This window comes from Coturnix japonica, chromosome 3, assembly GCF_001577835.2.
Source record: "Coturnix japonica isolate 7356 chromosome 3, Coturnix japonica 2.1, whole genome shotgun sequence".
NCBI lineage: Eukaryota > Metazoa > Chordata > Aves > Galliformes > Phasianidae > Coturnix > Coturnix japonica.
In genome coordinates, this window is record NC_029518.1 from 14,981,381 (window position 1) to 15,006,196 (window position 24,816).

At 42.4% G+C, this 24,816-nt stretch overlaps 1 protein-coding gene across 1 annotated transcript; it reads right to left on the reverse strand.

Moving 5' to 3' along the window:
- Positions 1-7,236: 7,236 nt before the first annotated feature.
- On the reverse strand, positions 7,237-24,637 carry EPHX1 (epoxide hydrolase 1). The gene is made up of 9 exons (XM_015857238.2): positions 24,504-24,637; positions 18,471-18,655; positions 16,594-16,774; positions 14,576-14,803; positions 13,823-13,952; positions 12,831-13,045; positions 10,362-10,470; positions 9,743-9,868; positions 7,237-8,632 (listed from the first exon to the last, which is right to left on the reverse strand). The coding sequence occupies exons 2-9, from the start codon at positions 18,648-18,650 to the stop codon at positions 8,407-8,409; spliced, it is 1,395 nt and encodes a 464-aa protein (XP_015712724.1). The 5' UTR covers positions 18,651-18,655; positions 24,504-24,637; the 3' UTR covers positions 7,237-8,406.
- Positions 24,638-24,816: the final 179 nt, after the last annotated feature.

Sequence of the window (24,816 nt, forward strand, 5' to 3'; positions counted from 1 at the left end):
TGTCTGTTTTTAGCAGTCATGGTCTTGGTGTACCCTGAATGCATACTGGCATGTCAGGCTGGGATTCAGACTACATTTTCTTGTCTCTGGGTGTTTCATGAAGCTTTGAGGACAGAAGGTGGAGACAGAGTCTGTTTCATTAATTTGATCTGAAGTCCAGTTGTTCAAATAGACTCCTGGGGTATGTTCTGTGGTAGAACTTTTTTTGACCAAATGGCCTTCTATATTAACTGTTAAGTTACATATATCATATGAAGGACAAAATCTCCTTGGCTATTGGATTTCCTTCTTGTGTTCAGAGGCTGCTTAGCTCTGGTGATCATGGTGCCTGTGGCTGGCATAAATTCAGTATGTGCAGAAGCAGTAACAGGGCCAACTCTCCTGTGAACTTGAATAAACTCAATTCCAGTCGCATTAACATGCTTCAGATCACAGAAAACGGAAAACCTATTAGGTAATGGAAAGTCTTGTGTTGCTAAATAGTTGTTGCTGGCCTTTAAGGAACCAGCTAATGTATCTGATGTGGAAACCACCTGCATGTTTCACCTGTCTTGCAGCAGCCACTTCACCACTGGAATCTGCAGTTAAGCTCATAGAAGTTTCTATGATGTTAGGACATGCTCTCATCCAAGTAAAGACTGGGATAGTCCTCTAGTAAATTAACACAATGCTTCCTTGTATAGCAGCACACAAATTAAGGGCTGGTCTATCAGATTTGTCAGGCTGCCCTTGCTTATGTAGTATCATTTGGGTCTCTGTTTCTGAGATCTGGAAGTAATAAACTGCACCGATCGGAATACATTCCTCCATACTGGTGGATATCTCTGAGAGGATAAAATTAGATCAGCAGGAGAAACTCCTTACATTCCTTACAGAGCTTTGGAGAAATGTGAGGGATAGAATCCTTGACAAATGTGGATATTGGCAGCACTGTATTTGAAATTCATATTTAAAGCCACTGCACATTCTTTACTGTGCTTTTTATAAATCCCTTTGGCAGAAAGCCTAAGCAAATGGCCCAGCTGGAGTTACTGATTGCAGCTCCCAGAAGCCATATTTGCTGAGATCCAGTGCCTGCTGTTTGCCTCGCTGTGCTCAGTTGGAATGGCTGCTGCCCCATGCCTCATCTGCAGAGCCCTTGCTTACATTTTGACAGAGCTTCTTTGGAATGTGAATCCTAGGCAGTCTAATGGTCAGTGTGAATAAGCCCTGCAGATTGGTTGATAGGATTCTTTGTGACACAGCTTATAGGACATAAGATCTGAAAAGCTGAAGAACTGAGCCCATCTGTGGTATTTGTGCAATTCAGTGGAGTTCTGTAAAGTCTAAGTTCCTTCCATAGTAGAGAGAACAAAAACAATAATACACAGCTTGGCTTCTTTAGATACTACCTAGCTCTGTGCCAGTTTGGGTATATGTACAGAATAAGCTCTATTTGGTTTGCCTGCCTGCTTACAACACATCCTCAACACCTAAATGGAGGTTGTAATTTCTCATTTGCATATGTTCATACCTTGTCTTCCTTTGGGCTTTTCCTGTGTCCTGAGCCAAGAGCAGGTCTCTGGGCTGAGTTTCTATGTGCTTCAGTGCAGCAGTAGGCTTTATTCTGTCTCTCTTCACAGAAATCCATTCCCTGAAGCTTTGCATACCCTCAGGTAACTAACAGCGCACTGAAAACTGTTCCAAGCCTTTTAAATAAATGGCTTTCAAGAAGCTGGTCTCATCTTAAGGCCTACAGAGGATCACAGATAATTGTTCCCCTGACTCCTACCAAAAGTAATTTAAGAAGCACAGGAAGATTTAAGGATAAAGGTTGGTTTTGTGGTTTTTTTTTTTCCTGTCACTAACGTGCATACTATTCCACTGAGTTCAGAGAAAATACTTTTTTGTCTCTAAACTGTAACAGTACAAGGAAACACACACTTTAATTCCATATGATGGCCAAGGCCATTGCTTTCTAAGAGGACAGGTGCCCATCTTCTTTAAGTGGCTCTGCAAATTCTTCTTCTGTCTAATCTGGACAAGGCTTTTTGGAAGGATTTTGCTTGTCACCTGTCTGTAACAGCTGCAAGTGCCTGTTTCAGATATTTTAGAGCTGCTGAAGTTCTTTCTCTCTGAGGGCAGCTGTCAGCCAGATCAGACTGGAAAGGAAACGACTGAACATGAAGACGCTGAATTTTGGGTCATATAATAGAACATTACTCTCTCTAATTTCTCACTTTGTTGATTATCTCCTAACTCTTGCTGCATATCTGATAATCTTACTGGTTAAGCCATAGCATCTCAGATAAAACAAGTGCAGCTTCCCAAATGTTTGTGCTCAGATACAGAGTTCCTGTGTTATCTTGACTTGTCAGCAGAACTGGTAAGAATCGGTTGTGTGGAGAGAATGTGTAGAAAGATCAGCTGTCTTTCTATCGAATATACTGTAATTAGCTTTTAATTCCATTGATTAAAGGATGAAACTATTGTTACCCCAACTGTTGTTGGGGTATTTGAAGCTGCTTTTCCCTGTTCAAATTGTATGTGTATGGAAATTCCATACAAACGTGAGAAAAATCATTGTGAGGGTGACAGAGCACTGGAACAAGCTGCCCAGAATGGTTGTGGAGTCTCCTTTCCTGGAGATATTGAAAACCCACCTGGACATACTTCTGAGTCATGTATTCTAAGGGACCCTGCTTGTACATGACCACCACAGCCTATTGTATAATATAGATGTGATAAGTGTAATTTTAGGGCCTTGAAATACCTTTATCTGTATGACTACTTGCTGTTGGTTTATATTTGGCTTTCCAGATCAGTTGCCTTTGTTATAGTCAGCTCTACTGTAACGTAAAGCACCGACTTGCTTCAAGTGAAGGTGTTTCGTGTCAAGACTTTGAATTTTACATTCTTTCTTGCCCAAGGCAGATCAGCTGTATTTGGATGGGTTTTTTCCCATCTGTATCTGTGGAGAAATTAAACCAGCAGCTATCCCAAAAATAGCACAGAAAGTGATTTAGAGAATTGCTAACCACAGTAATTTGGTTGGAGGTGCAAGTTTATTATTATTGTTATTTTTGATGACAAGGGTCTTGCTTTAAAGACTGGGGTAGGCTTTTCTTACTCTTCCATGTTTTACATCTGTCGTTTCAAAATGATTCCTCAAATAGGAAGAATTAAATCTACTCTGAGACCAGGAATTAGAACCTGCTTATTACTTGGGAAGCGCATAAATAGAGACCTAATAGTTGTGTGCCTCTAGGAGGACTCATTTGGGCAATGATTGATGTTAATTTTCCTAAAAAGGAAAAAGATGTAATGGTGAGGTTAAGAGAATCGATATCCATGTTCTGCAATGGGTTCTGCTGTTCAGTTTTGCATGAGATGTTACTTAATCCTTCTCTGTTTCTCTGGAACATGAAGGATTCTTTCTTATTACTATAATAAGCTTAAACAACCACAACCTGTGGGTGATATAAATAAACAGTGAGACAAAAATGTATGGGAGGACCTCATCTCCCTCCATGCTGCATGAGAATTCCTAGAACTCAGGAGGTGCAAATATATCTTCATCCCAGATCACCCCAACAGTGGTTGACTTGGTTGAAAATCAGCTTCATAACTGCTGGAAAATAAAATTCTTAGACTACATCCTGAAAGATTAACCTCTGCACTCTGAGCAGAGGTGAGAAGGCAGCGATGGTCATATAGCCCCAAAATGAATGGGACTGTTTAGGTCTAGCAGGAGTGGAGCTGCATCTGAAGTGTCTTACTCCTGAAATTGTGTTGAGGGAGGGCTGCTGTCCGGAAAGCAGAGAGAGGTGGAAGCTGGGCCAGGCCTTTCAGATCCTTTTGGACAGGGAGAGATTGACATTACTTGAATACCTCTGGGCAGAGCGTATCTGCATATCCTTTTGTGACAGGGGTCTAGGAGTGAAACAACTTGAGAAGGAAGGACTGGTAGCCAGCATCAGGAGGATGGGCAGAAGTTGGTTTTGCATTGGATGTGGACTGGATGCCAGTGCCAGATCAGGGATGGGAGGAATTTTGGGGCACTGGGTGTGCTTTTTTCACCTGCCTCCTCCACTGTTCCTGCCCCTAGAGCCTGTCCATCCCCAGACCCGGGGGCTGTAGTCGCTGAGCAAGGCAGACAGCTGAGTCCCAAGGTAAAGCAGTCTGCCCGGGTTGATTTCCAGACAACCAGTGCCAATCATAATGAGACCACATTTTCTGGTAGCATGGGCATAACACCACTAGAGCTGTCTGGGATACTTCCACAGAAGAGAACTCATCCTAAGCAAGATGGTTTTGGTGTGACTTATGTTCCTTCAAGTGCTATCTCAGCAAGGCAAACAAGTGACATCATTTATCAGTGTTTTCAAATAAGCAAGCCTGAAATCAATATGAGTTTACTCCTCGTATCTTCCTCCAGCAGCCAGAGAGATGTTTCCCCTCCTCTCACAGACAAGAATATATCTTCATTTAATGTATGTTATGTATTGTACTTGCTTCATAACAGCGTGTGCATTCGATTGACAGGCTTGAGCAGACAAATCCTTCCCTTTGCCCCTTTGCTGATGCGGTGGTGATGAATGGGGCCCTTTATGGACTGTGATGCTGGACTTAACAGATTTTATTTTTTACTAACTGATGGTCTGAATTCCTTCTTGGTGTAAACAGTATGGGGTCTATTCATACTGTTTTTAACTCACACTCTGAGTAAGCCTGACTTTTTCACTTGATGTGAACGAAGTCCTGTTTAACTGCATAAGGCATACAGACAGCATTTAGTGGCCCGGATTTTCAGGGCTTTATGATTTGTAGTTTAAAACATTAGAAGTTCAATTTGGTTGTAGTGGGAGTTAGTTTTGCTGGAGTGCATGAGTAGGTGATGATTTTAAATGCTTTTCTGTACCAGAAACAAATATATGCTCCATCCCCTAACTGAAGTTCTTTGAAAAGCAAGTTCTGCTTATTTTCAGTGGCATTGCTCTGGCTTTGGGATTTTCATCTGGACTCTTCACAGGCTGTAACCCCTGAAAAACAGGGCTTAGGTCACCTACTTCTGTTTTCAGTGAGGAATAGATGCTTTGGAGCAGCTTAAGGAGGAATGGTGATTTCATTCAGCAGGTACTTTAGAGGAACTGCTGTCCAGAAATGGTTTTACCAAGAAATGGCCCTTCAGCAGAACAAAATGCTTTAAATATCATCATATTCTGGGTTCTCCTCAAGGATGTAGCTGCTATTTCAGAGAGCCTTATTCCCCAGCAACAGCTCAGACAGCCCAACAACTGGGTGTTTTATGGCAGGGTATTTGGCCTCATTAGAGGAGACTTGCTGCTTGACCTGCAGATAAGTCTGCTGGCTCCCTGAAGTATCACAAAGCACAGGTTCTTCCTTACTACTTCTTACTACTGCAATAATATGATACACAGTGTTACTTGCAAAAAAGAAATGTTAAAATCATTTCTAGTTATCTGACACTCACTTTTGCACTGCTTGCTGTAGTACTGTCCCAAATAACTGTCCACTATTAAATAGCAGAGTGTGTATTAGAAGTGAGTCTGGGTTCACTAAAGGTGGTTATAATCCCAACCTCACTCTCCTGGGAGAGTTCCTGGCTGCAGGAAGAGATGCAGATGCTGTCAGTAGCCCACAAACACTTAATTAGTATTAAACCTTGTACCACAGGCAGTGCAATTAGATGTATTTTGCTAAAAAAAAAAGATGATTTTTTAAAAAAATTATTTATTTTCTTATTTTTTTTAAAGGGGAGGAGACTTGACTACAAGCTCTGTACTTGGCACATAGCTGAATTTGGCACTTGTGCACATTGCCACAGGATTCAGCTCTGTTTGTATTGAGGTGTGGATAAGCAGGTGATGAACAACAGCTGCTGATTGCTGTGGGTTTAGGGTTTGAGAGTTGTGACATTAGAATTCAGAGCAATTTTTGATACGTAACTTCCAAAGTCTATACCCTTTTATGTCCTTTTTGCTTTCTTTCTTTCAAGCAGAAGTTAATCAAACCCATATTCATTCTGGATTTAATTTCTATGACTGTTTTCTGTGCTAAGTCAAACAGACAGTGAGGACAGCTAATTTGTAGTTGGCTGAAATGCACTTACCTGGCGTGCAGAGTGGGGCAAGGACATGCTCGCTTAGCTTGTGCTCGTTACCTTTGAGCACTGTGAGGCACACTTAGAAGTAGAAGGGTCTAGGAGTGTAGGTTTTTGTTCTGTCGAGCTCTGACTGGTGCCTGAGCCTGGATGGTGCTGTAACATAATGTCACTAAGCAAGCCCTGATGTGCCTCTTTTCACTAATGCTGGCCCCATTCAAGGAGGTGTGCTCCAGAAAAGGAGACAGAAGGCAGAAAATGCCTTCTACTTGCATCTGAAAAAGGCTTTGCCAGGTATCATGTAGCCAACTTCCTTCCCACTTACTTTATCTGCACTGAAACTGAGCAGCCTCTAGGGAAGTATTCAGTTATATCTGTGTATGGCAGTGTTCCCTAGCAGCACAGCAGATGTCTGCGTGTGTGTTAAAGATGAGAGGGGATGATCTCCAGCTCTGAAATACAAGGCTGCACAGGAGAGAGAAGTAAGACACAAAAAAAAGTGGTCTGAGATGAAGAATTAGTGCAGGAGGGAGCTCAGGACCTATGGCTGTATGTCATTGTCAGAGATGGCCCATTCCTTCTGAATAAGCCATGTTTTGGTAACACTGAACCTGAAACTAGCTCAGGGATGGTCTTCTGAGAAGAGCTTAATTTAGACGGAGTGAACAACTCTGTATTTTCTTTCCTGTCTCTTCACACCAGCCCAAACCTCAATATTTAGCAGGTGAGAACACAGATTTTTATCTAATGAAATCAGCTACAAATATATGTAGAATTAGTGCTCGCTACTTATGTGGAAGCAGTCAGCTGCGTTAAAGAGTTCACGTACAGCCTGAAGGTCTAAAGTAGCACTGCAGTAAACCCTGCAGAGAGATGTGAAAGCTGTGTTTTTCTCTGCAGAGACATAGAAGGCTGGAGTACAGGTAGTGAGAGTTCTCATCTCCGCTTGGAAAAATGGCCATAGTTGGTCCACATGCAGTCTGCCATACCAAACAGCTGGCACTGAGCCCTCAGATTCCTGTGCCCAGCATCAGTGTTGCTTTACACATATCAAACCGTGGGAAGGAGCAGCAACTGTTACTTAACAGCTTCCATTCCTATTAATACTGTAAAATAAAACTAATCTACACAGGTGTTCTTAATGGATTATATTTACCCTGCAAGCATAAGGAAGGAAAGTATATAAGAAATGATGGGAGAACAAAAGCATTCTGAAATCAGTCATCTGCTTAAGAGTGCCTGAAGCTCAGCTGCACTCACTGGGGATTGCTTTAAGTGAAAATACTCAGCCCTTCAAATTCAGTTTTCTTGTAGCTGTTTGCCTTCAGCCTGATCTCTGTAACAGATACAATACAGACTCGATAGTTTCTAATTTGACATTTACTTTTGCTGCCACTAAGCAAAATCTCACCTGTTCAAAGGCATAAAACAAATGTTTATGTGCAAGCATTATTCAAAGTTTAAAGCCAGTTCCTTTTAATTTCAAATTAATGTTTTATTCTTCAATATGAGGTGTTCACAATACCCCGCTGAGGCAGTGCAAAGCTGCTGTGTCTTGAGCCTGTCCAGGGTTTTTACATTTTGGTTAAGAGCAGAAATTCAATGCAGAGGTAGTTTGGCATATAATTACTCCTATCCCTGCTCCTCCTTCTGGTTCAAGCTATGGGAGCCGATGTGGCTCAGGCACTCAGCTGATGCTTCAGCTGCTCCTCACACATTGTTTTCTTGGGAGCCCAGTGCAGGGAAGTGGAGCTTGCAGCCAGAAAGCTGCTTAACAGCACAGGCTGTAAGAGAAAGGCAGCCAGCTGGCTGGCTTACTGGGCACTGTAGATCAATGCTGATTAATGGATGCAGTCATTCAAGTTACATCTTGTTAGGCTGTTCCCATTGTTTATGTGAGGAATCTCTCACATACACCAACTCAATTTTTGCTGCAGTCATGGAGAAAAGCTGTTAGTAACAATTAAACTGAACATAATTAGTGGGAAGGTCTATTTTTCAATTTGTATGCATGAGGCAGTAGTGTTACAGAAAGGATTTTAGAAGTCTTTTCTGAGAGAGGAAAATAACCAAGCAACCTGCATGCTATGTTCTTAGCCTAGCTGCTAAAAAAATTACAACATTTTTAATATAAGAAGATTTAAGTTTCCAAAGCTGTATTTTATCCAGCTATCCTGCATTTTTCTTGCTGTCCTCTCACATCTGGTCGAGAATGTGATCTAATTATACAGATTACAGCAGACTTACTAAGGCTTGTACATGTGCTAAGCTATAAGCAATTACCCTCCTTTTCCTAAGGTGAGTTACTTTCTTTTCTTTGTCCAGAGTTGCTCTTTCTCTACTTTCCCAACAAACTGCAGAATATCTTCAGCAAGAAGTTCAGGTTCCTCCAATGCTGCAAAGTGGCCTCCTCGAGGCATGAAATGGAAGGAAACTATGTTGGTGTATTTCTTCTGGGCCCAAGCCTGGGGTGTGTGCATGACTTCATTAGGAAAGGAGGCGATGCCAGTAGGTACTTGTACTGTGAGCCTGAGAGAGAAGAGAGAATAATTTTATCTTCCAAACACTTCACTGAGCAAGAAATGGAAAGTCCCTTGGAAATGCTGTTCTTCAACAGTCAGGCGGACCTACTAAGCAATTAAAGCTGACTTCCAGGTCTTGAATTTGAATAGTAGACAACACTCCTGTTTCTGAGGGGGGAAATGGCAAAAGGCCGTAACTTTTGGCATACATTGATACAGATGGCAGTTCTGTAAGGGATCCACGACACAAGAGTTAGAAGCATGGAAACAGATCTCCGGGAGGCAATGAGGATCAAGTTTCCTCATGCTGCAATCAGGGCTCAAGAGTAATGTTCTGAGGGGAAAGCAAATTGACAATGGCTGAAGAGAAATTTACAGGACAAATTACAACTAGAATATGTTGAGCCTGTCAGGACAACGGGGGGGAGGGTGGGGGGGGTTGAAGAGAAGAACCTGAATGGTGGCTGCAAGGTGAAAGTGGGAAGAGGGGAAGCAGTAACAGTGAATCTGGACTAGCACAGAGGAAGCATTTCTTACCATGAGACTTTGTCCTGTAAATCGTCCTCCACAGACAGCTCTTGCTTTTAACTGGCATGAATGTGCTCTACAGAATATTTTCTACACGAAGAAGTAAAGAGAAGCAACTGCATTTGAAGGGAAAAGTACCTTAAAGTGGAAGTATCCACACTTGTTTTAAACAGAGTAATATGTTGAGGGCCTAAATATCCCATACATTTGAGCTGCTTTGTTGGAAGTGACAAAGATTTTAAGATTTAGATAGAACAGGATGCCTACTCTTATGTGGGTTCTTGAGACTCCTTCCTCTAGGCATGTAGAAGTTCTGTATAGCTCATCTCATGTAGGCAGAAGTGGAACAGGATACTGCCCACAGTGTAGCCACAACAGCTTCAAGAACTGTTCAAGAACTGAGTCAGCTTCCTGGGAGAATCATTTCACAGCTAAAGTAATACCATAGGAGTGAGCTGCGGTTGCACATAACTCAGGGCACATTTACCTCTGCATTTATTAACTTGCAACGACCACAAGACACAAACAACTTATCTGCAAACATAGAATTAAAGTCAAAACAAAATGTTTAATGAAAAAAAGCACTTACTTTTCATGTTTCTGTGTGCCTATTCCTTTCTGCATGTTTTCTTTGTAGAAACGCATTGAGGAGACGATGCAGCCTGACACCCAGTAGATCATGATGTTGGTGAGAAGATCATCCAGGTTAAACTTCCTGAACAGGTAAGCCCAGAGACTGCTTAGTTATTAAGTAGTGCAAAATGGTATTTAGTTCTAAGGACTTCACTTTGGTTTTGTTCAAAGAGCTGTTTAACTCATTATGAAAAGAAATGGAGAGAGGAAGTGTGTTAAATTCCTGCTTCCTGTCAGTGGCCAAATAAACATGTTAAAGGCTTTCAAACACAAACTGGAAAGTGCCATTTTAACTTCTATGTGGAAGACAGAGTCCAGCACAGCTGTCCCAGTCTGGGCGAATAGAAGCAGAAGAGCCCATAAAACAGACTGAACTATTATTCATAATTTAAAATGCTGCCATAAGCTTTCAGTACAGCAATTGCAGGTACTCCAACATATGCAATAAGGAAGTACAGCACTGTACCATTTGTAGTCTCTACAGGCTCCTTATGAGATGCGAGACCATCAGTTCAGATAGACATTCATTTAGCTTTGACTTGAGGCTGAAACACCTCATCCAAAATAGCACTTACCTCTCAAGTCCTCCATCTTCTAAGTTAAGGAATTCTGGGTCGGTCCACACAGAAAATTTCTCCAAGATGTATGCAGCCAGTCCTACAGGAGAGTCATTCAAACCACAGCCTGAAAAGCAGGAGGGAAATTTAACTAGAATAGAGATGTTCTCCTGCTGTTCTCAGACTGTTATAGATGCTGCTCATTATAGTACAGAGGAAATAACTTTATGTAGCTGTGTTCCAGCACCTGTGTTCCTAAGTAGATTAATAGAACAAGTCAGAGCCATTTATTGTTGAATCATTAACACAGTACCTGCAAGTCAGCAGACTCCAGATTAGCTCATGCTGAATGTTTTTAAAGTGATGTAACAGTATTGGATTTCTGCTGGTTTGGGTTTTTGTTTTTTCTTTTCTTTGTAAGCCAATAAGATTAAGCAGTATGTGCCAAGTAGGGCTTGCTTCCATTAATCTGTTAGTTGGCAAGTATTAAACGGTTTTACAGGGCCAAATCCCACATGCCTACACACGACCAGAAGAATTTACACCACTGTCTAATTGCAAAAACTTTTTAAGGATTATTAGAAAGTAATTAAAGAAGAGAATGGCTTTGTTAAAAGGTCCACCTTACACATTAGCAAAAGCAAACTGCCATAGTGTAGAACAAGTCTTAATACAACTTTTGCAGTTGTTTTGTTTGGATTGGAAAAAAACACACGTAATTGGAACGTTATTAATACATCCTAGTGCCATGAAACGGGGACTATAAACTGTTCAAGCTGCCCGGAAGAGTCAGTATATTTGACGTTCCACATGTGCAACCTAACTGTGATGTAAGACACTACAGCTAGCACGATTCTACCCATAACTGCTATTTAAATGTGTTAGTTGAGTTTCAGTTAACAAACAAGTAACACTTGTAACAGACAGACACTAAGTGATCCAAAAAGCTAATTTAGCATGCAGAATTGGACAAGCAATGTACTTCTCACATACTTCACTTTGATGGGAACAAAGGAGACTGCATCAGTTTACACACAGATAGAATTTACATTGATCCTCACAGTACTGTGAATACAAGCACTGCCTCTTCAATCATCTGAAAATGAACTCACACTAAGTGCAAGTAAGTATAAAACCAGATTCATGCAAGCCAGTCTGATCAAAAGCCAGCTCTGAAACAGCCAACGTACTAGTAGCAGCCAAGAGTCAGAAATGACTTCCCTGCTTAGGACAGCTCCATGTCATACTGTCATACCAGAACGCTCAGGAAGACCTTGGCAGCCTCCCTGGCCAGGCTTCTCTCAGCTCCTCTCAGCTTCCTCCTGGGTGTCATTTTCCCTGGGAGTCTTCCCCTCTGCTGTTCCCCCTCTCTTCACTGACCTCAGAATTGCTCCAGCTCTCAGAACATGAACTTGCTGCTGGTTCTCCATCTGTACAGTTCACACAGTCTGCTGTGACAGACCACAGATCACAGCTAGGGACCAGAATCAGCCAACCACAAGAGAGAGCCCACCTGTGACCAGGTACCTGCCAGCTTCCTCGTCTTTTCTTCAAGCAAACAAGGAATTAGAGATGTGTAATTTTTGGAAATCACAACTCAAAGCGAGCCAAGTTACCTTAAATCCATCAAACTATTATTTTGCCAACGTTTTTAGAATACACCCATTTCTGGAGCTAAATTTATAAAAGGACATTGAGAAATAGTTTCTACAGCTCTGCTTCTTATTAAAACCTACAGTGAGTCCTGCTGCACTAGAATGAAATATATTTAGTATTCTTGACTCAGTTTTTCAATTCAGCTGCAAAAGATGTTTTTAAAATAGGAGCACTTAATAGTTAAAACAGTTAAGCAATCTGAGCGATTAGCAGGACATTCATAGGTATTCACATTTCGTTTTTGTGAAAGTCTGCAAGTGATTCATAACAATGAGTAAGAACCAAATTTGATTTTACCTTTCAGGTATTATTTATGCCTACAAATAAACTAGCTTGCATGTTGAAACAGCTAAAAGCTTTTTGGAGTTTCCACCTTTTGACTGTGATTGATTCTCTGTGAAGAAACTGTCTTTTGTTCTCAGCATAGCTGCATTTGCAATACAATGACAGTCCCCAGCGGCAGCAGATGTGGAAAAGTTATTAAGCTATTTTTATTTATGAAAACTGAAAATGAGGTCAGTGGCACTTAGAGGGTGCTTGCTTTTGATGTACAGATGCATCCCTTTTGTATGTGAAAGCGAGATTCACACTAGATAACTACCTATCATAGAATGGCTTGGGCTGAGAGCTATTCCAAAGACCATCTCATTCCAACCCCACTCCTAGTTCTTTACAACTTGCATGCACAAGAAGAATCTTCTGTTTAAAACCTCTAACCTTCCTACTTCTGTTCCTGTGAAAAACACTCATCAGTTGCATAATTAAGTAACATGATTTGTTTGTATGACAGTACAGCTCAAGTTAAATAAGTATTTTTGTTTGTTTCTTTACCAACAGTATCAGGTCTTGTTGCCTGGATATGAGCGTAGCCAGACTCCGCCAAGATCCTGTAGAGCCCCTTCTTCAAGAAGGGAAACATCCGCCTCACATCTTCCTCGTGGAAACCAAAGAGCCCTGGAAGGTGGCGGCCCAGCAGGATGGAGAGCAGGTGGGTGAACCCCATGTTTGTAACTGAGGCTAGGTTTAAATGAAGACCATTCAGATGGCTAAAAGCAGAAACAGAGAAAGCCCCCACAAATTGCTGAAATACAATATGATTCAAAGGTGTTAAATGTGAAATACAACATTTTATGACATTTTGATAGGTATGTTAGTGTTATATTACTAATCACATATATTATAGATTAGTAATATAACAATAAAGTTGCATTTTTTATAAAGTTGTATATTTAAAATATACAGAAATGGGTGTCCTTTAACTCCAGTTTGCAAATTACATCATTGCTTATGACCTTGGTTGTACTTTGTAATGTTGCTTTTCACCCCAAAACAAGTCAAAGGGGCAGTTGCCAGTGGTCAGCACACAAACCCAGTCATTAAGTCCCAGATCCTCCTATTGATATAAGTACTCATACTATTCCAGTCCCTCTGGGACCATCAGAAAGCTACTGCACAACTGTTGGTGCAGGTGTCCAGTTCTGGATCACTGCTTTGCATAGAGCACTGAGAAGGAAAATGACACAGTACTCGCTTGTTTAAGGACTTGGTTTGGAACAGTCACATAGAATCACAGAATTGTAGGGATTAGAAGGGACCTCTGGAGATCAAGTCCAACCTCCTCCCAGGTAAAGCAGGTTCCCTGCAGTAGGAAAGTGTTGAGGTGGGTCTTGAATATCTCCAGGGAAGGAGACTCCACAACATCTCTAGGCAACCTGTTCTCTTGTTCTATCATTCCCACTGCAAAGTCCATGAGCAATAGCTATTTAAAGAATAAAACAGGTTACTACACCAGTCATGCAGCAGTGTATCAAATGAGTACTCACTTGGGAGCTATCTGGGCCAGATTGGTGCAGATGAGCCAGCCCCAGTCACCACCTTGTGCGTAGAACTCCTGGAATCCCAGTCTGAGCATCAGTTCGTAAAATACAGAAGCAGCACTTACAGAATCGAAGCCTGCAATTAATATATATATATATATATATACTATTGCATTAATTTCAGCTGTACCTCTGAATGTACAGCATTTGTTCTCCCTATCATGACAACAGTCAAATTCCAAAAAAGCTGCAAGTCCATTTTTCCTCACTTGTCTGACAGTATATGGGAGCCCTTGTCACATTGTCTGGGTAAGATCCAGGATAGCAAGCCCAGCCTTCACTACAGACTCCCTTAACCCCACCTGTTCTCCATGCATTTGGCCCACTAAGGGGTTGCTGGACTCTTTCTAAACCATGGTCATACTCCAGCTGAACCCTGTCAGAAGCACCTGGCATTGCCTGGGCAATTTCCATTTTGTCTCTGTGAGATCAGTCTTATCTTAATGATAGCTAGAAACTGTCTTATTCACAGATTTTCACTTCATAACTTTTTATAGTCCTTTCTAAATGATCTATATGTTACTCCTGAAACTAATGAATGGTGTTACCTGAAGTCTCACTCATCTTTCTCTCTCTCCATGTGACATGTGAAATCTTTGCTTCTATGTAGGAAGAGACAGAAGTTACCATCTGCCAGTAGAGTCTGTCTCGCTATGAGTCTGGACTTTTGTTAGTTTGGTTTCTTCTTATACATCTTACCTTTTTTGTGAGGTGCTTCTGAGAAGCCATACCCAGGGATAGAGGGGCAGATGACTTCAAAGACGTGTTCAGTGCTGAGGCCGTGACTGGCAGGATCCGTCAGGAGAGGGATAATTTTGTAAAATTCATAAAACGAGCCAGGCCAACCATGAACCATTAATAATGGCTTTGCAGACTGGCCTTCAGGCAAACGAGGAGGCTTTACATGAATAAAATGGATATCAATGCCTGTTTAAAAGAAAATAAATGGAAGAAAAGAATTAACATGCCTAAACTTGCTATGATGCTGGAACTAATTACACAACAGATTGAACAAATCTTTTATGATTGATTGATTGATTTGGTGAGCATGCAAATACCCTGCACCGCTCTGGATCCATGTTATCCAAGGAGCTTAAAGCACTTTGTGATGGACAGTTAAGCGTCGCAGCTCCTAAACAAGGTTGTCATGTTTCTGTTTTAAGATTAATTGGAAAAGTAAGACATAGAAGTGAAGCAATCTACCAGCGGTAACACTGTGACTCAAACAACTTAAAAGCAGACCTGGGACTATTACACCATCTAGACCAAGAGCCCTTAAATTTTACCCCAGTATCCCTCTATGGCACCAGCTACGCTTCAGTCAGTCACAGATTTTTCTTCCTCAAAGGCATACAGTTGCAACTTGAAGGCAGCAAGAGATGAGCAATCCATCATAAGCAGCAGCTGTTTGTTTGGGGCATTAATCACTTTCCTTATTTTATGCATGCCTGACTTCTCCTTTCAACACGTCTAGCTCGTGTCTCCAGCCATTGATCTGAACTTTAGAGCAAAAGGAATTTTAAAGGTATGCACTCTCTGATTGAGTCACACTTCTTAACTTTTGATGAACTAACTAAGCTGAATCAAGCATTAGAAAAATATGTTGCTAAAAGAGAGTTGAAGAGTTCAACTTCTTGATTCCATTCTACCTTTTATCCCAGCAGCCTTTCAGTATATTTTTGATAAATCAAAAAGGCCCACTTAGGGCTCTGCTTTCCAGGAAACAATTATTTGCTCTTAGTGGAGCCTGGATGCTTCATTTCATAGTGTGTTTAAGCACGTTTCGCCTGCTTCAGCTCACTTCATCCCAGCTTCTCTTAGCGACTGAGAATCTCCTTAACTTCTTTTCCCTTTCTTGTCTCAGGTGGTACTTTTTTTTCCCCCTCTTTTTTTTTTTTTTTGTCACAAATTTATTTTAAATACTATGGTCAACTGCCCCATTTCAATTAACGTACATTCATGGGGGCAAGTAAAAATAATATTGCATAATCTCAAGCGTGAATTTTACAGTCACGTAAAACAACTGTCTGCTTTGCCTAAATCCACAGCTGTATCACCAAATCACCCAAGTGAATCACCTAACTGAAGTATTTAAAACATCCAGTTTGACCGAGCTCCAATAATAACAGACCTTAACTGAATGGCCTCTTTCAAAATGTGTTTTGAATGAAAAGACAAAGCAGTCGCTTGGGCCTGGCAGCACATCAGCCCTAAGGGAAAGGCATTCTGCCTTCCTAGGACTAGGAGAGCCTGAAATGGTGCAGCAGGGCATATCGGCCCTGCCAGGCAGGGATAAATGTGAGCAGCCAGCACATTCAGCCAATGATCCTGCCAGACTGACAGTGTCACTGTGACAGCAGCAGCTGGAGAGCTGTATGGAACAAGAAGTGGCATCTGTGGGTATTTTTGTGTGATTGCATGCAAGTCAGGGAACACTGCTACATCTCAAGACGCAAATCCATTTCCGAATGCCTGTGCCTGGCTCTCTTTAACACGAACTGACAAACCATCCATGCACAAGGGAAATCTATTTGTCCTAAAGGTTTCAGTTACAAGGAGGTACTTTCTCACTTCTGCTGTCAGAGTAGCAAGGGTCCACGTTATGGAGCCACAGAGGGGAAGGTTCATGCAATGTGGCTGAGAATATTCTTACATTGAGATCCCTGTAAATGACATTATGTATTACTGTTTATTTTTAAGGAAAAAAAGCCAGACACCTTGAATCTTAGTTTTGAAGTGTGGGTACTTGTTGAGAACTTCAACCTGTTTCTTCCAGTTGAACTGGTTTTTCCAGTAGGAGACAACCTTCCTGAGATATGCTGAATTAATTCCATAATGGAAGCAACTGTTCTCCAGGGGCTCAGTGAATCTAGCCTGGTCAAGCCTTCTAAATAAGTCCTACAGGGAAAAGAAAAGAGAAATGTCATAAGCGCTTGCATCTGCTGCTGCCTTATGCTGCACTAGGTATGGTTTCTAATTATTTCCAAGTAGACAAAGAACAATGAAAATAACATCTCCAGTGATGACTGTGCTCTGTCCCTTTTATCAGTGCTTGCTTTCCTCCAGATGCCCTCTGTTCCTTTTCCAGTTCTGGCTGTTAACACTTTTAGCAACACTGGCTAATCTGTTTGCCAGGCTGACAGTCAGAGGATAGAACCCAAAAAGCAGTACTGAGCTATGAAGAATCTTGCTTATGTTATTCACCTCCATATCACATTACTACTATTTTTGTGAGTTTTTTGGTTTTCTTTTTGTCAGCTGAATACAAGACAGGGCACTTTACAAACTGATACCAGAAGTATCGAATTAACCTCACAATGCAAGTCTTCTTGCGTTTTCATGGTACTTTGTTCCTGGGGCTAACTTTGAGCCCAGTCTCACAGTGAATGCACAGATCTGGCTCATCGCCCTCCTTCCCAGACCAAGCTGCTGGCCTCCTTCACTGTGAAACACTGCAGATTTCACAGTTAGAGTTGGTGAAACTAGACTGGGGTGAACATTTCCAAACTATATGAGGTCACTGCTGCACTTTGTGGTCTTGGGGGATGCTGCCAATACTGCAAATTCAGTCCAAAACCACTCAGCAGGGAAGGACAGCCAAGAGCCCCTTCTTCCTGCAAGCAGAACCACCAAATAGTTGAGATCTGGAAATCCTGCCCTGCTCAGGCCTCTGTGGGGCTTAAACTTGGGCAGCACTTTCCAATGATTCTATGATTCTATAATTCCCAGCTGACGTAAGAGTGTATTTAAAAGCAGTTTGTTACCGATAGATTATGTTGCAATAGCTGTTATAAAACCAAACCATGCGTTCCACTAAAATCCTAAGGTTAGAAATGATGTAGCTTTACGTCTGCAGTATAAGGGGAAGCTATATTGGAGATCAGTGTCCGCTGCTATTACTAAGAAGGACAAAGTCCTAACAAATCCAGGCCTATCTGAGAAAATAAAGATGTAGAGACCCACTGTAAATGAATAATGTGAGCAGCCCCAGGAGTATCGTTTGAATGATTGCTCCATAGAGATCTATGAAATGGTGCAATCCCTGACAAGCACTCACAATCAAGGTCTTGTTATCTAGCAAAATCTGCAGTGCATGTGTTTTCTGTAATTAACGCTGTATTACTGTTGACCCAAGTAGATCATAAATTACAGAATTAGCATCCAAGGCAGCTGCAAACATAAGGCACTCAAGAAAATGAGATATTCATAATTATTCTTTTGTTTCTTTCAAAACCAAAGATATTCTTTGTATTCTGGTCTATGCAATCAAGCTGAGGAAGGTGCACAAAGAGGAGCACAGCTGAGTAATCTGTAATATGATTTTCATGTTCATTAGGCCTAACAGAGTAGGCTTATTTACTGGCAATCTTGAGACAGCCAGCTGAAAACAAAATAACATGGCAGAATGTGAAATCTGTCAATCCATTTCTATCTGCTGAAATGCTGGGAAATTCTCTTCCCCCAAATCCTCCACATTAATCTGTCATTTTAACAGATATTTCACATCAGTTCAATGTAAAAATTACTTCCAGCAAGGCCTGCATTTAACTGGCCATTTCTGACTTCTTTTTCCCCAGTACAGAGATTCGCTTACGCTCAGCTCTTCTTCTGTAGTTTCCACCTTGAATGGCCTAATTGTCGTATCTCCTTCAGTGTCAGGCTTCTGTCCCTTTCCCCACCATCCCTCTTTGAATGGGAGCCTCTCTTCTTTCTTTTTGGAAACAAAGAAGTAGATGACGATTCCCCCCAGAATCAGGAGTATCTCCAGCAGCATAGTGCCTGCAAGAGAAGAACAGAACTCTGATGAGCCCCATCAGATAGCTCAGAGACATGTGATGTACTTGGTTAAGACTATAAAGGTTTACTGGCTTTCTAAGATAGGATTTAGTCCTCTGCTGTTCTATTGCTGTTTCATGCTGCAAGTAGAAAAGAAATGGTTACTCATTCTCTTCTACAATTAGTCTTCGAGCATCCCTTTAAGTACAAGAAATGTTTGCTGGGGAACAATGCTCTCATCTTCTTAGTGTATAGTTTTAAAGGATGTCGTGATTCAAACACTCGTACGCTGAGGAACTGATAAAACATCAAGTACTTAAAAACCTCCTTAGAGCAGGCATTGTTTATTGATGGCACTGAGCAGCTCACGTTCTCTCCTGACTTGGGAGGTTTTGTTGCTTTTGCTGCTGCTGTGGAATAATTTGATGCTCCCAAATTGCTGAAATAGCAAATAGAACAGACCAGTTGTATAATATATATATGTATAAATAAGAACTGTAGCAAAAGTTACGCAAGTTCACATGTAACAAGGGTAAGAGCAACTTTATTTTGTAAGTACCTTTATATGACATGACATGTTCACTTCAGTTGAATTTTTGGAAGGTTGGCATATAATAAATGAGGCAATTAGATGGATAAAAGCATTGAAACAAGCACCCAATCAAACATCTGTAGGGAAGGCAGGCACTCTGCAGATACGACAGCAAGCTACAAAATATATATCACTTACATTACAACTGCTACAGCTTTAGAAGTGACCTGACATTCCCAAATCCTCAGGAGCCAGAGAAATGAGAATGATTGGCATTGGAAGAACTTGTTCTTTCTATCTGTTTCATGGATCTTTCTAGCCTTCTGTAATTTGAGAAAGTGCTACTTTTCCTCTGCTGGGTTCCCTGAAGTACAAGGCAAGTCTCTACACGACTCCACCATACTTGAACCACAGATTATCCCAGAATTAAAGAGCACTATTAACTTTTACAGCAGAACAGAACTCGAGGGACTTTCAGACACTTCAAAGCACTTTACACAGAAAGAATAACTACCACGGCATTCAGTAGATAGGATTTCTCCTGTTCAGTATTCACAGAGAACAGCAGTTTCCCCCTGATTGTGACATGATTCCTGCCATGTGTAGACTACAAAGGTTTGCCAGCCAAGCTATGCAAACACCACATATGAAAGAAAAAAAGAGAAAAACCCAACCAAAACGATAACAAAAACTCCAGGCCAACTGCAGTACCTTTACAAAGCCCCACTACTAACAGCTGTGCTAAGACAAGAGAGAGCTTCTGTCAGTGCCTACACCAGTGTCCACATGTCACAGAGTTCCCTCTAGAGCTCACAAGGAGGCCTGACCACGTGCGCTTTAGGAGAGGGGAGGGGAAGGGAAAGGGAGGGAAGGGAAGGGAAGGAAGGGAAGGAAGGGCAAGGGGAAGGGAAGGAAGGGAAGGGAAGGGAAGGGAAGGGAAGGGAAGGGAAGGGAGATTGCGATTGGGTCTAAAAAAAATGAAGGAGAAAAAAAAAAGTGATCTGAGAACGAACGGCAGTTTAATAACCCAATAATGCTAAACAACAACAAGAGAGTTTCAACAAAGAGAATACCAAGTCCCCAATCTCACTGATGAGCTGTGGAATAGCAGGAAGCTCCGACCGCGGTGTCTCCTCGCAGGGAGCCGGGCCAGCAACCCTGTCCCCTTCCCACAGAAAAAACTTGTCCCCTTAACTCCCATTATTCTGCATGATGTTCTGATGTGGAATACCAACACCAACCAAATTACAAAACCATAACATCACACAAGACAGCCACAGTACCCAGAATAATAGTGGGCTCTTTCTCATAGTCTATTAGCAATTGCTTTCTGATGCTGCATCAGCATCACAGCCCCAACCAACACAGACGATGGAGGTACTGCATCTAATACAGAACTGCTTTCAGCTAGGAACACAATCCAGTTCCATTCTCTGTCTGGAAACTGGTATATTCAAAGACACCGGGATACCTCAACTACAAGAACATTTCTTTTTCCCCCATTTGTCTCAATGAGAAGTCACAAGTTTTGCAGCAGAACACATGGGAAGGATTGTGCATGAATGTGCATTTTGCATTCACCCAGGTGTGTGCCTACAAACAACTCACTGCTTGAAAAGATATCAGTCCATTTCTGTGACTAATTCCAAATGCACTGTGGGATGATTTAGTTTACAGCCCAGCAGCATGTGCCAAAATCAGTTTTAGGTCGTGCAAAAATGTTGTCTCCTGTTGCAGAGAAATGGGGCCAGCAACAAATCAATTTGCACGAGTTGCTGTTTTGATTTGGAAGAAGCCAGCTCTGATAGCAGTGGGGCTACTTTTGCTGTCAGAAATCCCACGTTACTCTCTATATTCGATCCCTCTCAGTGCCCTTGGATGTCTCTATAAAAATCCTCATTGCAAAGAACACAAGAGAAGCTGGAATTTCAACTATGCTGTGTTGTTTTTTTCTCAGTGCATTTTAGACCATTTAAAAGAAAGCTTCAGAATTTCCCTACTGGATGTTATGTGGCTCCATGTTGAAAACACTTTTTTTTCCCAGCTTTTATTAATGTTTTTTTACTTCCACTCTCCTTTTGTCCATGCATCACCAGCAGTCTGAACAGCTACACAGGAACAGTAACATCATTAACATCAAAGCCCTGTCCTGTCTAATGCACGTCTTCATCAGTGTCCAATTACTCGCTCCAGAGAACAGGGCAGAGAACATTTGTTTTTTGGAGCAGCCATCTATAAGATATCGTACCACTAACATTCCTACCTTATTCTGCAAGTACTTACTCACCTGTGCCTTGCAGCAGTAGTATCCAGCTGAAATACGTAACTAGAGAAATAAGGAAGTGAAACACTTTCAACCCAGCATTTGGAAATCCCTTGCACTCAAGCACTGTGCAACTCCCACAGCTTGAATAATGTGCAGTACTTACACCTCTGAATGGTGCTATTAAACCCTATCAGTGCAAAGCAGCAAGAGCACGGGTGAAGCAAGAGCTCTACGAGACCATTCTGCTTTCAGACACACGTCAGAGATTATTGTGATTAGTGTTAATAATGTTTTTGCTCCCAGGTTGGTTTACTAGCAGATTGTGAGGTGGCTCAGAGCACTTAGAACACTACAACACCGTCAGATACAGGGTTTATTGATTAATAATTACTCTGCAGGAGAAATAATGGCTCCATTTAGAGATGATGTTTCAGTTTATTTTTGTTCCGTTACATAACCCCCCCATTAGGTTTTACTGAACACGTTCCCCTCTGCCACAGCATCTCTGTTTACAGATCGATTTGCCCAGAGAGCAGCAATTACAGGTGACTTTTCCCAGCAGATGTGGAAAGAAGAACCACTGCAGGACTTCATGATCTCACAGCACCTCTAACAGAGTCCCTTTGCACTGGCAGCCTAAAAGGGTTATACATACAGCTATATAATAGCTGTGGCACTATCCGTAAGTTTCACCTTCAGCCTGTTGTCCTACCACATTTGGGTATTCCATTCTGGCATTTCATAGCACCAGAGGCAAGCAATAATGAGGGTATTTGTATAAGAAAAGCTTCCTACTTATGTAGTTTATGGAGCACGATGAGAAACTTCAAACTAGGCAGCAGTGCAGGAACTGCTTTGCATAGCACTGATAATATCTCCCGGCTGAGCACAAAACGATCCATTAACATAGTAGGAAAAGAAGAGCGGTAGGCAGAGGGTGAAATAAAGCGTCCCACGCAGGAAAGCAAATCAAAGACAGGAAATACAAATCCAGGAGAGTTTCTGGCTCGTCTTGATAAGAAATGTAACATTTACATTTTTATTGGCACAGGGAGGTGGCACACAACGATACCTCCCGAACAACAGGAAGGGGTGATACAATCCCATTCCACAATCATTGTCTAGATTGTTTGCAGCTAGGAGTTGTGCAATACAGCAGGAACCCAGTGCCCAAGGAGAGACCTACAGACAAGGAAGGAGGTCACCTCCACATGAATGGGAGCTCTGCTGTCCCCTTGGGCCAGGGCAGCTGAGCACAACACAGGAATGGGAATGTAGGTGATGACAGGGCTGGGGATACGCCTCCAGCACCACAGAGGAACACCCAGCATCTGTGGCAATGAGGCTCCATAGCAGCTCCCCGCCCACCTTGCCCTTTGGACATCAGCAGCCAACAGAAGGACGGGTTTAAAGGTTCTGAATGCACCACCCAGAGCTTTTAGTTTGCTGCGCCTCATTCGGGAAGAGCATTTGAGTAGCTTTATAACACATTCCCACTTATTCTACCATCCTGCCATCAGACCATCAAGCAGCACATAAAAAGTGCCAGTAAAAAGTTTCTCAGGCCATTCACAGCCACTGTCCAGCCAGTTCAGTGACACCGTTCAGTGAGATGGACGCTAAAGCTTTACTCCAGTGTTTAATTTCTGCTGTGAAAAAAGAAATGATGAATAGCGCATTGTTCTGCTCTGCCTTCTAGTGATAATGAGCTTAACCACCTCTTTGTATGCCAGCATCTGCATTTTACAGATGGGAATGGAAAAATGTGCCCGTGAACCAAGAGAGTTTGATATAAACAGATAAGGAAATGAGACCGAGGCAATTGTTCCTCAGACCTCAAGGTAAGTTCAGGCTCTATTTTTAGCTTCACCAAATTCTCCAGCACTAATGAGGACAAGGCCACATCCCTCCCTGGCAGAGATGCTGCCAACTCTCTGCCCAGCCTGACCTGCAGGTCAGATGCAGATTCATCCTGCACAGCTGCTGCTATGGCCCAGCACATGGCCTGCTGCTTACAGTGGGATTTGACAGAGTAATTCTCTTGAGATTCCTCCATTAAATCAGGGAGATCTTCATTACCGAGCAGCTTTACAAGCTTTTTGTATTAGCACCGTGAGGAAACTGTTATTAAAACCTTTAATTACTAACAGATGCAGAACCGATATGTACATGGGGGTGCCTTGTGGAGGAAACAGTGGCAGCAGTTAGACATGTTGTGCTCCAAAGTACATCAGAACAAAGGACACGGTGATCTTACAGTTACAAGAAGGTTTAGAGGTGGAAATGACAAATATAAAGACTGACAGGAGATGTTTCTGGCGATCTATAAGGCAGTGAAATGAGGCATGTGGTGTAAATTAAATGAGGATCGTGACTCCAAGCAGAAAGGAGCAGCACCAAAGAGTGAATGAAAATCTATCAGAGCTTTAAAATAAGAGTATTTTTCTTAACTAATTGTGACTATGGAAACAGGAAGAGACAACAACTTGTGATCTCTCTATGAAGACTTCATTCTCAAAGTGAAAAGGAACTTCAGACGATGATGAGAGGCACAGATGGTAGTCATCATTTCTGTCAAATACTGCAACACCAAAAGGACGTGCCAGAGTAAACATGCAACGAGAACAATTCTTCCTTCTTCATCTCTCTTAATAACAACTAAATAGCGAAGTTCTCTTTGGATTTGAGGGCCTCATTCCCGAGTGCACTACCTGCACCCACCACATCGGAGCACTGAATGAAGTATGGAGAGGGCCGGGTCCTGCGAACACGACTTAGTTTGGATCCTTAACATCCAGCCACGAGGCAGCACAGTACGCTTAGCGTGCACAGGACAAGTGACAGAGCGGTAACAAAGTGTCTTCAAGGCAGAAAAGAAAGTAGAGCATCCACTGCAGCTACCAACAGAGCGATCCGCACAGACAGACACACAGCAGCGGGCAGAGAGCGCTCAGTCAGCAGCGCTGCTTCAATGTACACGGCAGCGGATCACGCTGCTCTAAACCAAACCCCGCGGCCCATCCCGCCCCCTCCCCGGCCCCATCCCGCACTACCTGCCGCGGTCGGATGGCGCCTGGCCCCGCTGAGCGCAGGGCTCCTCCCTTCTCAGACCGGGCCGCTGGGAGATGTAGTTCCGCTGCGGGACCGGCTGCGGGGCGAGAGGGAGGCGGGGGCTGCGTGAGACGGGGCGGACCTGCAGCCCTCGGGGTGGCACCGGGCGGGGTCAGCACAGAGCCAGAACTGCGGGATGCTGCCATACAGGCAATGGAGGGCGGCCACGTGGGGGGGACTAAGCCCAAAACATTTGTTTCTTTGTGTGCTGCCCTCAGCTGTCGGGTAGCGCTGCCATGGAAAACTGGCCACAAA